Below are 17618 nucleotides of genomic sequence, written 5' to 3'. Positions count from 1 at the left end.
CCACTGCTTTGCTACTTGCTCTATGTGCAATTAGTAGAGAAATTAAAAGGTGTACGTGTTGCCGTGAGCAATAAAACAAGCAATGCATCTCAGCTCACCTCAAGAGGTCTAAGCTTTTTAGACTTTCCACACTAAAAACTGTATTTTCATGAAAACAATCACTTGCTTGCCAAAATGGAAACAAACACATTTTAATTTATTTCCCTTTGTAAAACCTTCTCTACACCAGCCACCTGGCTCGGAAAAACACATGCAGTCTTTGTAAAATGGCCAAAGGGATTTTAAATAAATGTTTCAAAACAGAGGGTGGACCCTGCTTGTCATTCACATATTCTGATGTCTGTATTACCTGACTCACTCATAGGAGTGACTATCTCAATAACCATTGATGTTGTTGATTATTAAACCATATCAGTGACCCACAATCACCTCAGAGAGATAACGGATAGGCAGGCAGTATGTACAGGGATATCTAAACACCTGATTTACCATATCATTGCTGTCCGTAATGCATGGCTGAGTAGGGAGAAGCTTCCAAATGACACCCTGTGGAAGAGGTAGTGAGGCATTGGAATGAAAATGACAGCTATCTGCCTCCTATCCAGACTTTTATCTCTCTGGCTGTCAGAAATGCACATGGTTCTGCAGCTACAACTTATGCTAATGACCGTAACACCAAGAATTGGAGTCCAGGAAATTGGCCACTCGTTACAATTTCCAGAAATAGCTGGGGGGAAACAATAATGACAGAGTCTTCGTGTTCTCTGACTGACTGTGAAAGTCTAAGTTTTGCTATTCAGCTCAGGAGCCTCAAATCAAGCACCACACACACTGACATTAGTCCAGGATACAAGGTAAACATGTTAATTGCAGGTCTTGATTAATTCCTCCAGATTCCACTTTACAGAGTGGCTAGGTTTCTAATGTTGGAGTGTTCTTCAGATGCAGTGAGATTGCACTAGTCAGCAGCCAGAGTAATTGCTTCCCTTTGCTAGAGCCGAAGTTTCAGGAGGCTGTCAGACACAAAATGGCCCCTGCAATCAAACGGTTTTCAGCTGAATTATGTCTGCCTCTAAATTATACGATTTGTTTGTGATTGCACAGCAGACGGGAATATTGTCAACACATTGCCTTTTTAAAGGGAGATGGACAGCCTCTGTGGGAGAGGAAATGTAATTGCAGGGGGAGACAGGGAGAGCAGTTCTGTAAATGACATGGTATAAGCAGAGGTAGAGATAATGGTAGCTAAAAGATGAGATGTTATCCACCTCAATATTCAATGCAACTTATTTTTATACTATCAAACTAGTTGAGTTTGTTGAATAGTTGAATTTGACCCAGATCTGGTCCATACAGCACAACACGTTTGTCCATAATGTGCATTCTGTAGACACAATCTTGTTGATAACATATTAACCTGATTGCACAATTTCCAGGCTAAGTTGTATAGATCTATGTAGATGAAGGATGACAGTGTTTGTGTGGTTTATTTAGATGCTTTGCTGTGTGGTCTTCTGAATGTGTTCATGCTCACAGCTGTTCTAGCAGGGCTTTGCGATAACAGCAGAAAGGCTTAGACTGCTATTGTAGAAACAGTGTGAATAAACAGACAAACAGTCAACACACACACACACACACACACACACACACACACACACACACACCTGCAAATAAAAGCTATCGATTTTGCTTTTGTTTGCTCAACTGATTTAGTCGGAATTGCAAACTGGTGGAAACAGGCACGGTAGAATGTTCCTCTGCAGTAGATTTGATAATGAGCAGAGAGTCTTTGTCAGCCATCCCTGCTTTAGACTAGAGCTTCATCAGTCAATTGTATTGTCATGACGTTGCCCTCTTTGGACACAGTGAGCACCATCCCCCTACCTCTGCACCATCTCTCTCTGTCTCCTTACACCCAGGCTGCTGTGGTCAGAGAGGTTGTAAATTCCTGGAGGAGACTATCTCCTCATGGCCACCGTATAGAGAGTGAGTTTTCATAGAGAGAACAAAGGAATTTCTTCCACCTCACAGAACTGGAGGTCCAAACAATATTTATGTTCTGGGCCTCCCGGGTGGCGCAGTGGTCTAGGGTACTGCATCGCAGTGCTAGCTGTACCACCAGAGACTCTGGGTTCGCGCCCAGGCTTTGTCGCAGGAGGTCCGGGAGGTCCGTGGGGTGTCTCATCGCGCACTAGCGACGCGATGAGACACCCCACGGACCTCCCGGTCGTGGCCGGCTGTGACAAAGCCGACTAAATCAATTGTTCTCTCTATGAAAACTCACTCTCTATACGGTGGCGGGCCAGGCGCAGTGCACGCTAACCAGGTCACCAGGTGCACGGTGTTTCCTCCGACACATTGGTGCGGCTGGCTTCCGGGATGGATGCACGCTGTGTTAAGAAGCAGTGCATGGCTTTCGACCTTCGTCTCTCCCAAGCCCGTACGGGAGTTGTAGCGATGAGACAAGATAGTAACTACTAACAATTGGATATCATGAAATTGGGGAGAAAAGGGGGGTAAAATTCAACAACAAAAAATATATATATTTATGTTCTGGAGAAGGTATAAAAGATCGTTGAAGAATCCAGCTACGAACTGGTCCGTTTGGTACAATTTTGTGAAACTCATGAGAGACAATACCATAATGCTGTTTATACAATAGCCTCAGTTATGAGGCTTACATCTAGTTGTTGTACAAACTGAATGAGTAAAGATGATACTATTTGTGAAATGACGGGTGCTATGTAACGATGTTAATGTGAGAGAATTGTATTTCTGTTTAAAGTTTCACTAAGTCATTGGCACGCCCCCAGGGGCACAGACAGGACCTGGCGTCATGAGAACACCCCCAGGGGCACAGACAGGACCTGGCGTCATGAGAACACCCCCAGGGGCACAGACAGGACCTGGCGTCATGAGAACACCCCCAGGGGCAGACAGAACCTGGCGTCATGAGAACACCCCCAGGGGCAGACAGGACCTGGCGTCATGAGACAGCCCTTTTCTATGTTCCCAATAAAACCCCCACCTGGGTTTTCTATCACCAGACCAGCTTACCTCGATAACGAGAGGGCCAAGGTTTGAGATCAGACCAGCACCTCTATCACAGAGGGAAATAAGGGTTTGAATAGATTGCTGAATCTTTTAACCATCCCACGTGGTTAAACTCTTAGACTATCGATAGGAACAGGAACTTCCTTTCTGTCCACCAAGCTGCGATACCGGTTTATCCCATTAGGGAAACTCCGTTATCATTTCCTTGTAACTATCTACGGTTTGTTTATGCATTTCTGTGAATTACTTAGTTAGTAAATAAATGATTTAAGACAATTGATGTATTGATGACTCATAGTGAAGAATGGGTTCATGCAGATAACCAACTATTTACAACATTTCGAATGAGACTAGCGTGAGATAAAGAATAATTCATTAATTCGAGGACGAATTGATCAGATAATAAATATCTTAAAGTTATATTAGGAAAATTATAACTTTGTAATCTGAATATTTTTCTTGGTGCCCAGACGTCCTAGTTAATTACAGTTACATGATTAATCAGCTTAATCGTGTAACAATAATTACAGAGTTATTTGATAAATAGTTTTAATGATGGCAAAAACACGACAGTATAAAGGCATACAAAAACAAAAAGGGGTCTTCACTCAAGAGTGGATTCAATTCTCTTTGCCTGCACCTCACTCAAGAATACAGAGCACTAGTCAAGCAACTTGTATGGATGTATGCCTGTGTGTGCATCCAAACAGCACCCAAACACAAGCCTTGTACACTTCACCTGACTGAAATTAATCTTATTGCAGTGTGGGCCTGCATAGTAACCGAAAGACCTACAGTAAAATCATACCCTGTGTCTGGCATTCAAATAACTCAACTTGGACAGTTTGCATTTTTGTCGGGTAGTGTCATGTTTTACTATTGGAAATGAACACGCCAGGCTTAATTTCAAGCATGACTGCTCCTAAATGGGGGGATTTGCCCCCACTATGGTCTACTGTGGCAAACTTTCACTCCCAAAATGGCATTGGCATGCCTCACCCTTCTCTCTGTGTGTGTGTGTGTGTGTGTGTGTGTGTGTGTGTGTGTGTGTGTGTGTGTGTGTGTGTGTGTGTGTGGAGGGATTTGCTCTGTATTTTATTAAGGACAGATATACTGTAGCAAAGTCAGAATGGTCAATCTAATACACCCCCACAAGGGAAGTGAAGGAGCTGCGAGACATTCTCTCACCTTGAAAAGCTAGAGAAGTAATTTAACCTCACCATGGCTCAAGCAGTGGCATACCTACCTTCCCTGGGGGCAACAGTAGATTTAACAATATACAGCTTTCTATTCTATTTTATATTATGACACATGTAGTGTATCTGACATCTGTATCTGTTCTAAATACTGTGGCTTCACCTGTGTATAGGGCCTTGTGTCATGTAAAAATCTTCCCTGCGTGAAAAAGTTCCCAATCGTTCCGATTGTGACATCATGTTGTAAAATTCCGTACAGCGTCAAAACGTTCGTTCGGATGTTCGGATGTCTCTCTAACACACCCATGACACCTTGCAGCAGTTCAGACAGGTGGAACTCATCTAACCCACTGAAAAGTGGCATTTATAACCTTGAATATCACATTTCATTTAATTGTATTAGTCACATGCTTCGTAAACAACAGGTGTGGACAACAGTGAAATGCTTACCTTCCCAACAACGCAGAGAGAAAGAAAATAGTGAAATAATAGAAAAGTTAAACATGTAATAGTAAAAGTAATAATAAATACACAATGAGTGACAACTTGGCTATATACACAGTACCAGTACCGAGTCGATGTGCAGGGGTATGAGGTAATTGAGGTAGATATTTAAATAAACTAGGAATAAAAAACATATAGAACATTAGCAGAAGCATATGTGATAAGTCAAAGTTCAATGCAGATAGTTAAATAGTTAACCACATCGCTACCCGGACTAACTATTTAGCAGTCTTATGGCTTGGGGGTAGAAGCTATTCAGGGTCCTGTTGTTTCCAAACTTGGTGCATCAGCACAGCTTGCAGTGCGGTAGCACAGAGAACAGTTTATGACTTGGATGTCTTGAGTCTGACAATTTCTAGGGCTTTCCACTGACACCGCCTGGTATAGTGGTCCTGGATGGCAGCTAGCTCGGGTCCAGTGATGTACTGGCCTGTAAGCACTACCCTCTGTAGCGCCTTATAGTCAGGTGCCAAGCAGTTGCAAAATCAAGTGGTGATGCAGCTCTAGAACTTTCAAAGAATCTGAGGACCCGTGCCTAATCTTTTCAGCCTCCTGAGGGGGAAGAGGTATTGTTGTGCCCTCATCACGACTGGGTTGGTGTGTACATCCTTAGCTATGTGGACACTGAGGAACTTGAAGTTCTCGACACACTCTACTACAAGCCCTGTTGATGTGAATGGAGGCGTGTTCGGCCCTCCATTCCCTGTAGTCCACAATCAGGTCTTTTGTCTTGCTGACATTGAGGGAGAGGTTTTTCTCCTGGCACCCCACTGCCAAGTCTCTGACCTCCTCCCTATAGGTTCTCATCGTCGTCAGTGATCAGGCCTACCACCGTTGTGTCACCAAAAACATAATGATGGTGTTGGAGTTGTGTGCAGCCACACAGTCGTGGGTGAACATGGAGTACAGGAGTGGACTAAGCACGCACCCCTGAGGGGTCCCCGTGTTGAGGTTCTGCGTGGCGGATGTGATGTTGCCTACCCTCACCGCCTGGGGAGGCCTGTTAGGAAGTCCAGGATCCAGTTGCAGAGAGAGGTGTTCAATCCCAGGGTCCTTAGCGATGAGCTTGGAAGGCACTTTGGTCTTGAACGCTAAGCTGTAGTCAATAAACAGCACTCTCACATAGGTGTTCCTCTTGCACAGGTGAGAAAGGGCAGTGTGGAGGGCAGTGTGGAGTGCAATAGAGATCCCCTCATCTGTGGATCTGTTGGAGCGGTATGCAAATTGGAGTAGCTCCAAGCTGTCTGGGATGATGGTGTTGATGTGAGCCATGACCAGCCAAGCATTTCATGCCTACAGATGTGAGTGCTACAGGGCGATAGTCATTTAGACAGGTAACCTTGGCGTTCTTGGGCACAGGTATGGTGGTCTGCTTGAACATGTACAGTATGTATTACAGACTGGGTCAGAGAGTGGTTGAAAATGTCAATGAAGACACTTGCCAGCTGGTCAGCACATGCTCTGAGTATGCATCCTGGTAATCCATTTGGCCCTGCGGCCTTGTGAATGTTAACCTGTTTAAAGGTCTTACTCACATTGGCTACGGAGAGAGTGATCACAGTCGTCCAGAACAGCTGGTGCTCTCATGCATGGTTCAGTGTTGTTTGCCTCGAAACAAGCATAGAAGGCATTCAGCTTGTCTGGTAGGCTCGTGTCACAGAGGAGCTCTTGGCTGGGTTTCCCTTTGTACTCCATTATAGTTTGCAAGCCCTGCCACATCCGACAAGCATCAGAGCCTATTCGATCTGTTGTATTGCCGCATTTCCTGTTTGATGGTTCATCGGAGGGCATTGCGGGATTTCTCATAAGCGTCCGGATTAGTGTCCCGCTCCTTGAAAGCGTCAGCTCTAGCTTTTAGCACATTGTGGAGATTGCCTTTAATCCCTCTTCTGGTTGGGATATGTGCCTACGTACATACGGTCACTGTGGGGATGTCATTGTGCACTTATTAATGAAGCCGGTGACTGATGTGGTAAACTTCTCAATGCCATCAGATAAATCCTGGAATATATTCCAGTCTGTGCTAGCAAAACAGTCCTGTAGCTTAGCAGCCGCTTCACGGACCACTGGTACTTCCTGTTTGAGTTTTTATTTAAAGCATGAATCGGGAGGATTAAGTCATGGTCAGTCAGATTAGCCAAATGGGGGGTGAGGGACAGCTTTGTATGTGTTTCTGTGTGTGGAGTAAAGGTGATCTAGAGTTTTTTGCCTCTAGTTGCCTCTAAGTGACATGCTGGTAGAAATTAGGTAAGAGGGATTTCAGTTTTCCTGCATTAAAATAACTTGCCACTAGGAGCACCATTTCTGGATGAGCATTTTCTTGTTTGCTTATGGCCATATACAGCTTGTTAAGTGTGGTCTTAATGCCAGCATTGGTTTGATGTGGTAAATAGACAGCTATGAAAAATATAGGTGAAAACTCTTGCTAAATAGAGTTTACAGCTGATCATGAGGTATTCTTACTCAGGAGAGCAGAATCTTTAATATTACAGATTGCGCGCCAACTGTTGTTAACGAAGAGACACGCACCTCCCTCTTTGAGTTTACCCGACACTGCCGTTCTGTCCTGCCGGATGCATAGAAAAAAACAGCGAAATGTATATTTTCCATGTCCTAGTTCAGCCACAACTCAGAGAAAGACATATTACAGTTCTTCAGGTCCCATTGAACGTATAGTCTCGAATGGAACTCATCCAGTTTGTTCTCCAGCGATTGTACGTTCGCCAATAGAACGGAGGTACTGTATTTATTAGAACATATAAAACAATGATTTAAGAGATAGATCAGATAAAAGATGTGGTGTGATAATGTGAGAACAAATGTATAATAATTGCCTTGTGAGACCCCATGAGGCAGTATTGCACACAAATGCACTAAATCTGCTGTGTTCAGGGCTTTAATTGGATATATGCAAATCCCTGCACACTTGGAGAGAACAGGGGGATTACATTTGCAGTTATGGAGCTGAAAATGAGCAGCAGTTGAATAAAAAGCAACACATGCACACGAACAAACACACACACTAGAGTCTGACGCACACACTAGAGGAAAGACATCTGGGGCTGACTGTCCTGCTGTGAGTTCGGCAGGAGTGGGAGAGAGTAGGTGAAGAAAGGGGGAGGGGGGAGAGAGAAGGAGCGGAAGAAGAGAGGAGGATGGACTGGCACCCCATGAGAAAAGAACCAGCTACATGCACCAGGCCATCTTGGTGTATCCCACTGAGTGGACTGGCCACCTGCACTGTGCTGCCAGATATCAGAGCGAGAACCTTATACTGTAGCTGAGCAGAAGTCTATCTAACAGAGAGGAGGAAGTCAGACGGTGAGGAAAATTGGCCGTGGCAGATGCCGTGCCACATTCACAGGAAGGAGGCCGGGGTGGGGCCATGGGGTGCAGAGGGCTCAGTGTGGAAGAAAAGAAACGGGCAGAGAGATGGTAGTGGCAATGTGGAGACCTGCTTGGCAGAGCAGTGCCAGGCATAGTAATGAGCCAGTTGCGAGAGTTGGGCATAAGAGACTGAGAAGCTGCCTCCAACAACAAAAGCACAGCTTCCTCTTAATGTGGAACACCCACTTGTTATGCTATTTCCGCACTTTTATTCACTGATTGCTTATTGTTAGTGTTGAATGTCGACCGCCCACTTTTTGGCTCTGTACAGTCAGTCCTGTGAGTCAAAACCTCAATGTGGAGAAGACTGAGTGGAGCTAGCAGACACTACTGCAGCTACTGTGAACTGTGTTTGAGCTCTCCTGCTCCATGTCGACTGCAGGATATATACAGTATACAACGGCTGTTCATATTTGGTCCTATTTTTCAAAATACAGGGTGTGTCCAATTAAATGTCACAATGTTCAAGTGGAACAAATCAAAGAGCAATGTTACAATGTAAATATTTGTATGAACATAACAAGATTCAACAACTGAGACACAAACTGAACAAGTTCCACAGACATGTGACAGAAATATGAATAATGTGTCCCTGAACAGAGGGAGGGGGTCAAAATCAAGTCAGTATCTGGTGTGGCCACCAGCTGCATTAAGTACTGCAGTGCATCTCCACCTCATGGACTGTAGCCAGATTTGCCAGTTCTTGCTGTGAGATGTTACCCCACTCTTCCACCAAAGCACCTGGAAGTTCCCGGACATTTCTGGGGGGAATGAGCCTAGCCCTCACCCCCCGATCCAACATGTCCCAGACGTGCTCAATGGGATTGAGATCTGGGCTCTTTGCTGGCCATGGTAGAACACTGACATTCCTGTCTTGCAGGAAATCACACACAGAACAAGCAGTATGGCTGGTGGCATTGTCATGCTGGAGGGTCATGTCAGGATGAGCCTGCAGGAAGGGTACCACATGAGGAAGGAGGATGTCTTCCCTGTAACGCACAGCGTTGAGATTGTCTGCAATGACAACAAGCTCAGTCCGATAATGCTGTGACACACCACCCCAGACCATGACGGACCCTCCACCTCCAAATCGATCCCGCTCCAGGGTACAGGCCTCGGTGTAATGCCTCCTTGCAGCATGCCATAAGGTACGTTCACGCAGATGAGCAGGGACCCTGGGCACCTTTCTTTTGCTGTTTTTCAGAGTCAGTAGAAATGCCTCTTTATAGCGTCCTACATTTTCATAACTGTGACCTTAATTGCCTACCGTCTAAGCTGTTAGTGTCTTAATGACCGTTCCACAGGTGCATGTTGATTAATTGTTTATGGTTCATTTAACAAGCATGGGAAACAGTGTTTAAACCCTTTACAATTAAGATCTGTGAAGTTATTAGGATTTATACAAATTATCCTGAAAAAGGGACGTTTCTTTTTTTGCCGAGTTTACAATACAGCATATAGTAGAGGGAACTAGCAGCGATTGCAATATCTTGCATCCATATGTTGTTTACTGTAGCGATTCAAACTGGATGAAAACTGACATGCAACACTCAAAAACACACCATGTAGTCCTTTGCTCTCAATCTCATTTAGGCATCACACTACGACTCTTGGATGAAGTCGAATCCCTCTCGCTGCAGCTAAATCAAGTCACATGATTCTATCATGTTATCGTGCCGTGACCCAAATGCTTTGATCACTGCGAACGATAAAACTCTGCCCTCAACTCTGATTCTGTAAAAGTGCTGCGCACTGCAACATATTGTAAACACACAGCAATCTGTTTTTAACAGGGATGCTTTAGATTGGCTTTTCCAAGCCGAGAAACAAAAGCACATTGTTGGAAAGGCTGGAGGGTGAGAGAGCGCAGTAGCACTTGCAGGCACACACAGCAGCCCCCATTCTGGAAGCCTAATCAGCCTCAAAGGGTGATTTGATAGGGGTAAAACGACAGGGAGAGTTATGTTTCTTAGTGCCTCCTTCCCAAACACATAGTGGCTGTGCTCTTATCGATGCTATTTCTGATTCCAGATCAGTTTGAACTCACTCGTCATTTATTGCACGGCTCTATCATGCATCTGATTGGACTCGTGCGGAAGGTTCAAATGATGTATGTTCCTCATATTGTGGAATCACCCCCTCCCTTTCCCTCTCTCTCTCCTACTGGTCTCAGAGGGTGGAGGACAGAGTCTGTGAAGGTGGAGACAGACAGAGCTGCTGTAGCAGGGGGGTTCTCAGTATTCTCCTGGCCCTGTCGTCACTGCAGAGCCAGCCAGCTCTGTCAGGCTGTTATCCCCTCCCTCTCTCCTCTCGCCTTTCTCTTCCTCGGGTGTTGATAAGCCATGCTCTGGTGCTGGCTAATTACTCACGTCGCTCTGGGAGGAATAGGGGGGAGATCCCCTAGAGGAAGTGACAGCTGTCTGCACTGCTTGGCTAACTGCCGCCGGGCACCTTTAGCACATGTGATGCTGTTCCTGACAAATATGATGTCACAACTACTGAGGCTCCCCCTTCAATTAACCTCACCTCCCTTGACAGAGACTGGAGCGTCATCACTTCCTCCCATCCCCACTCTCAGCCTAGTGACTCATCTGCCCGTCAAGGCAACACAGCAGAGGAAGAGGGTGACCAATAATGGGATGTTTCCATTTTTTAATGTTAGTCTTTTAGCAGAAGCTCTTATCCAGAGTGACTTACACTGTAACATAGAAAAACACACTGCACCATCCCCAACTACTACCACAACTTGACCTACCGCAACAGAAAAATGGGCTTACATTAATCATGAAAATATACAGATGAAACAGTCCTTGGAGAATGTCTTTTCCAGCTGTTTTTCTGTTCAAGGCGGACTTGATGAATCTGGCTGCATGCAGAGGAGCGTCCTCCTCTCTGTCCAAAAATATCACTAAAAATATACCAAAGCAGCTTAGTTAAGCATCTGCAAGCGACGTGAGCCAGAAGCTTATACCGAGAAAAAAGACCCTCAGCTGAAGTAGCGAGTGGAACGGAGACGTCTGAATAAAAAAAGATTGTATGAAAAAAAGAGAGCCAGAGGACTAGTCCATAAAGCTGGCAGGGGAAGTGACAACCACTCAAGCAAACTGCTGGTTTCATCCAAACCACCAGGTACTGTAGCTACTATTAATCTATATCTAACTTAGAGTAGTAGTAGCTACAGTATCTGGTGGTTTGGATGAAACCAAGCAACCCATGATCTGCAAAGCAACAATATCAACCATCCTCCTCTCATAACAGCCGCTGCAGATCATGGGCTATTAGGATGACATGTTTCCCAGGCTGAGTGGGGGAGATAGGAGGATGAAATCTAAATAGATACAACCCTAGGGGAATCTGTGGGAGCTCAACCCATATAGCAATCTGTCAACTTAATAGTCAGAGATAGAGAGAGAGGGAGGTAGAAATGGAGAGAAATGTCAGATTTTCCTATTCATTAATGATCCTGGAAAGAAATGTATTGGACATTCAGCATCTCTTCTATTGGCCAATTTGAGAAGATAGGATCATAAAAAGAGTGGGAAATGTACTGCGTCTCTTTTCTCTGCGAGAAAAAGGGGGAAATGGTCTGTCTGATAAATCCAATAGGCTCCAATTTCAACCTTCTATTATATTTTCTCTAAGGCTGCACATTCCATTTCCTGACAAATAGAGAGCTGCATGGGCCTTACAGTAGACCATCACATTCACATATACCAATAAACAAACACACACACACACACACACACACACACACACACACACACACACACTTTCAACCTTTGGAAACAGAGCCTCTTGGCTTTAGCACAGCTCCAATTTGTTTCTGATTGACAATTACTGTCAGTCTCATGCGGTTTCATCAACATTCACAAGACACATTCCCTGTGGTGACTGAATGCAGTAATTCAATACTCCATGACACCAATTAGTGAGGTAAATAATAGCGTGGGCAGAAGAGGCAGAATCCCATCCGCTCTCACTGATCTCCAGTCTACCCTTATCAAAGCCGCTTTCTTCAAAACTCCCATTTGAGATCACAGGGAAGCTATAACTCTGACGCTTCCCCACAGTGAGGAATATGTGTTCAATAACAGAAGCCACACCATATGCTGCCTGTCCAATTTCTCTCAGCCTCACGTCTGCACTGGCAGGAATCGACAATATCCAATATCTCCAGTCCGACTTAAACACTGCGATTTAGACCAGGGCGGGTGAAACTGGGAAAGGGTAAAAGATAAAAGGAGAGGCAGGGACTGGGTCCTCCAAGACGTTTATGGCATTTACTCCCAGATTGAACCATCTGCTCTCTTAACTCCAGCAGTCACACCTGGCCGACTTGAAAATCAATAGCGTTATCTTTTCAGATGGATAAATAAAGCCTTGGTTAGACCGGATGTTGCTCTGTGGCCCAGCCAGCCACTGCTATCAGTCTGGGGTCAGTAAGCTGGGAGAGGAACACATAAACGCTGTCTGTCTAGGGTCAGTGAGCTGGGAGAGGAACACATAAATGCTGTCTGTCTGGGGTCAGTGAGCTGGGAGAGGAACACATAGATGCTGTCGGTCTGGGGTCAGTGAGCTGGGAGAGGAACACATAAACACCTTCTGTCTGGGGTCAGTGAGCTGGGAGAGGAACACATAAACGCTGTCTGTCTGGGGTCAGTGAGCTGGGAGAGGAACACATAAATGCTGTCTGTCTGGGGTCAGTGAGCTGGGAGAGGAACACATAAACGCTGTCTGTCTGGGGTCAGTGAGCTGGGAGAGGAACACATAAATGCTGTCTGTCTGGGGTCAGTGAGCTGGGAGAGGAACACATAAACGCTGTCTGTCTGGGGTCAGTGGGCTGGGAGAGGAACACATAAATGCTGTCTGTTTGGGGTCAGTGAGCTGGGAGAGGAACACAAACGTTGTCTGTCTGGGGTCAGTGAGCTGGGAGAGGAACACATAAACGCTGTCTGTCTGGCGTCAGTGAGCTGGGAGAGGAACACATAAACGCTGTCTGTCTGGCTGGAACTCTAGTCCACAGAGACAGGTGGCTTATCAGGGTGAGACCAAACACACTGTGTGGGAATGAACCCTAAGATGGGCTGCCTTATACATGGTTACACATCACCTAAAAAAGTAAGACGGTATAAATAGAGATATGTTTATAAAATATGTATGACATGAGTGCCAGAGAATTTAAGCTTGTTTGTTCATCCAAATGTGTGTGCAAAAAAACATCTCAAAGTGGAAAAAATATCATGATGTCACGACAAATCACATGACTCTCAATAAATATATGTCACAGGACTAGAGCATTCGTGAGGGGATTAAGAATTGACAGAACAGTTCGAATGGCCACAGTACGGTTCTCCCTGGAGCAATCCATGGTGCTGAAAAAGTCCTCTCTCATGCATGACTTTATATAATCTGAGCCAGAGGAAGAAGTTCTGAACCTCTAGACTCAGTCTGAATACTGTGATAGGTCCCATCCTTACATATTGATATAGACATAGATAGAACATGACATCATCTGACTCACCCCTGCAGCTCCTTGAGCGAGACAGAGATCTTGAGGTTGTGTCCCAGGATGTGCAGGGCTGTGAGGATGTCGGCCCACTGGACCATCTCTCCCAGAGGACCTCCCTTCAGGACCTTGGGGCTGAACACGTCCCCTGACTCCTCTGTCAGGAAGCCTACGTGCACCAGGATCTGAGAAAAAAACAGAGGGTTGAGGGGTTGGAACCATAGGATTGAATTGTTTTCGGTCTCATTCTGATGAGCTCCCAACTAATAGGACTGATCCATGGTTCTTATCCATAGCGATCTATATTAGCTTCATTCATGTCTGTACATCTCAGATCCCCCCAAAACCATTGGTCTTGGAATAGAGATAAGAGAGATGAATTGCAACAAACTGAATATTTATGCTAAAAGACAGGAAGAGCCATGAAACATTCATCCCCAAGCAAATCTTGAAAAACACCATTTCTGAATCTGGAATCTGAATAGTGATTGATCTGCTGAAGATAATTAATATGCCTAATGGTACAAGACTGTTTTAATTGCTGATGGGAGAGGATGGGACTTCCAGCCTGTTAACTGTGTAATGAAATCAGACTGTGTGATTTCTCAACAGATGGCAGCCTTTAATTCTTCCCCAGTTACTTTTGACTCACAAAACTTTCTCATCTTACTTCTAAAGAGTAAAGTAGCTAACCACTCTGGGGTTCGTGCTCCAAACTAGTTTAACCATTCTCACTAAAGATGGAAGAAAACGAAGGCCTCAGTGAAGGCAGACAACACAGACCCATTGAATATTGCACAATACAGGGAAATTGCTAGAGGACAAGATGACTGCACAGTCCACGCTCAATACAAAGAGGGAAATCGATGACAATCAATTGCGATTTATTGCTCTGCTTTCGTTAAGAGTGGACGCAACACAAATGCCTCACCATGACCAGGCAGAAGTACCGCAACAAGCCCCCTGCATCTATGATGCCAGTGAATCCTGATGTCACTGTAGTGCCATGGTACTCATGCCAGCCACACAATACTTGTCACGTCACCATAACTACATGAAATAATTCATTTTCAAATGACTACAAAAGGAATTGGAAGTTTAAAAAGTTGTCTACAGCAATTTTGCCTTTGTGAAAGCACAGTTCAGTGTAGAGAGAAAAAGACAGAAAAATCAAGGTTGCAGACAGAGAGGAGAGAGACAGGTGGGGTAGACGGCTGCTGTCTAGTTCCACTCCTCCGTGAAGTCTCCCTTCAACGAGTCTATTTCCATCGGCAGATTATCGTTCTCTCATCTGCGTTTTCACAGCAGCGCAGCAGTTCCTTCTCGTCTGTTTTATGAACACTGTTCTGTCAGAGACGCTGCAGCCAAGCCCAGAGGGGCCAGTTAATGGACAGAAACTATTACTGTTGAACACACCGTTAAAAAAAGAACAAAGAGACTCTTCTTTTTGGAGGCTGATCAAGGAACAGGCTTGGGAAGGATGCTGTGTGTTGACAGCGCTGGTGCTGGCTTATCCAAGCTAATCTTATCCAACCTATATGTTCTGAAAGCATCTCTTGGCCAAAGACCAGACTGGCCTGCTTTCCCAAAGCAAAGCAAACACCTATCAATCCATGCGTCTCATGTTCACTCAGGCGTTTGAAGTTATGAGCCTCTTTTTAACTAGAGAAGGATTAAAGGAGTGGGGTTTGCACAAAGAGAATGCTCGGAGTGGTAAACTCAAAGAATACTGCAGTCAATCTATACCTTTCCTTGGTTTTGTGAATAATTCAAGCTTCAAGTTTTTAACGCCATGTGCACAAGTACAGTGAAATGCCTTTCTTGCAAATCCAGCAATATAGTAATCAATATCATTATAGCACTAAAAATAACAAGGTAGAACAGAAACACATGAGAAATAAAAATAGAAAGAACACAGTTTATAAAGGGTCAGTTCCAATGTGCAGGGATACTGGAGTGAAATAGGTAGATATAGGAGGTAAGATGACTAGACATCAGGATGATAGAGTAGCAGCAGCGCAAATTATGATTGTATGTGAGTGTGTGTGCATGTTGTGTGTGTGTGTTGGAGAGTCCTGTGAGTGTGCATAGGTGTCAGTCTTGATGCCCCGGTACTGCTTGCCGTGCAGAAGCAGAGAGAACAGTCTATGGCTTGGGTTGCTGGAGTCTTTAATGATATTCCGAGCCTTCTTTTCATACTGCCTGTAGAACCTTTTGAGGATCTGTCATGAGGGCCCATGCCAAACCTTTTCAACCTCCTCCCTTCTCTCAGCACACATCCAAGCTGCAGGTTAAGTTTAAATCTAGACTTGGTTTCCTCTATCGTAATCGCTCCTCTTTCACCCCAGCTGCCAAACTAACCCTGATTCAGGTTACCATGCTAGATTACGGAGATGTCATTTATAGATTGGCAGGCAAGGGTGCTCTCGAGCAGTTAGATGTTCTTCAGCCATCAGATTTGCCACCAATGCTCCTTATTAGACACATCACTGCATTCTATACTCCTCTGTAAACTGACCATCTTCTGCATACCCGGCGCGAGACCCACAGGTTGATGCTTATTTATAAAACCCTGTTAGGCCTCACTCCCCCCTATCTGAGATACCAACTGCAACCCTCATCTTCCACATACAGCACACGTTCTGCCAGTCACATTCTGTTAACGGTCCCTAAAGCACACTCATCCCTGGGTCACTCCTCTTTTCAGTTTGCTCAAGCTAGCGTCTGGAAAGAGCTGCAACAAACACTCAAACTGGACAGTTTTATCTCAATCTCTACTTTAAAGACTCAATCATGGACACTCTTACTGACACTTGTGGCTGCTTTGTCTTCTATGCCTAACAAGGTTTGTGCTGCTGCTATGTTGTTGCTATGTTGTTGTTATGTTTTTTTTTAACCTTTTACTTTTATTTAACTATTTAAATAGGCAAGTCAGTTAAGAACAAATTCAGTCTACCGGAGAACAGTGGGTTAAACAACCTTGTTCAGGAGCAGAACAACATATTTTTACCTTGTCAGCTCTGGGATTCGATCCAGAAACCTTTTGGGTACTGGCCCAACGCTCTAACCACTAGGCTACCTGCCAGCCCTGCTGTGTTGTTACCATGTTGTGTTGCTGCCATGTTGTGTTGCTGCCATGTGTTGCTGCCATGTTGTGTTGTCTTGGGTCTCTCTTTATGTAGTGTTGTGGTGTCTCTCTTGTCGTGATGTGTGTTTTGTCCCCGCAGGAGGCCTTTTTCCTCTTGGTAATCCATCATTGTAAATAGGAATTTGTTCTTAATTGACTTGCCTAGTTAAATAAAGATTCAATAAAAATATATAAATAAAAAAGGTGGAAGAGGCAATGTTGCGCCTTCTTCACGACTGTGCATGTGTGAATGGACCATTTTAAAGTCCTTAGTGAGTTGAACACAGAGGAACCTGAAGCTCTCGACCCGCTCCACTGCAGCCCCATCGATGTGTTGATCAGCTCCTTGGTCTTACTGTCGTTGAGGGAGAGATTGTTGTCCCAGCAATACACTGCCAGGTCACTGACTTCCTCCCTGTAGGCTGTCTCAACGACGCCAGTGATCAGGCCTACCAACGTTGTGTCGTCAACAAACTTGATGGTGTTGGAGTCGTGCATAGCCACGCAGTCGTGGGTGAACAGGTAGTACAGGAGGGGACTAAGCACACACCCATGTGGGGCCCCCATGTTGAGGGTCAGCATGGCAGAGGTAATGTTGCCTACCCTCACCACCTGGGGGCGGCCCGTCAGGTGTTCAGTCCCAGGGTCCTTAGCTTGGTGACAAACTTTTAGTGGACAATTTTGAACGCTGAGCTGTAGTCAGTGAACAGCATTCTCACATAGGTATTCCTCTTATCTAGGTGGGTGAGGGCAGTGTGGAGTGCAATTGAGATTAATTGTCTTTGGATCTGTTGGGGCGGAATGCAAATTGGGGTGGGTCTAGGGTGTCTGGGCTGATGGTGTT

At 45.0% G+C, this 17618-nt stretch overlaps 1 protein-coding gene across 4 annotated transcripts in view; it reads right to left on the bottom strand.

Annotated features, from left to right (window-relative positions):
• Window positions 1-17618, bottom strand: part of LOC112258878 (alpha-1,6-mannosylglycoprotein 6-beta-N-acetylglucosaminyltransferase B-like) — an 86905-nt gene that overhangs the window by 23388 nt on the left and 45899 nt on the right. For all 4 annotated transcript variants that reach the window (XM_042327647.1, XM_042327648.1, XM_042327646.1 and 1 more), the window contains one exon: window positions 13663-13832. In XM_042327647.1, coding sequence (XP_042183581.1) covers window positions 13663-13832 — 170 coding nt within the window. The remainder of the gene's footprint in view (window positions 1-13662; window positions 13833-17618) is intronic.

Source organism: Oncorhynchus tshawytscha, linkage group LG09 (genome assembly GCF_018296145.1).
Source record: "Oncorhynchus tshawytscha isolate Ot180627B linkage group LG09, Otsh_v2.0, whole genome shotgun sequence".
NCBI classification, from domain to species: Eukaryota; Metazoa; Chordata; class Actinopteri; order Salmoniformes; family Salmonidae; genus Oncorhynchus; species Oncorhynchus tshawytscha.
The sequence above is the reverse complement of the archived record's forward strand: the minus strand, read 5'-3'. Positions and strand labels throughout refer to the sequence as shown.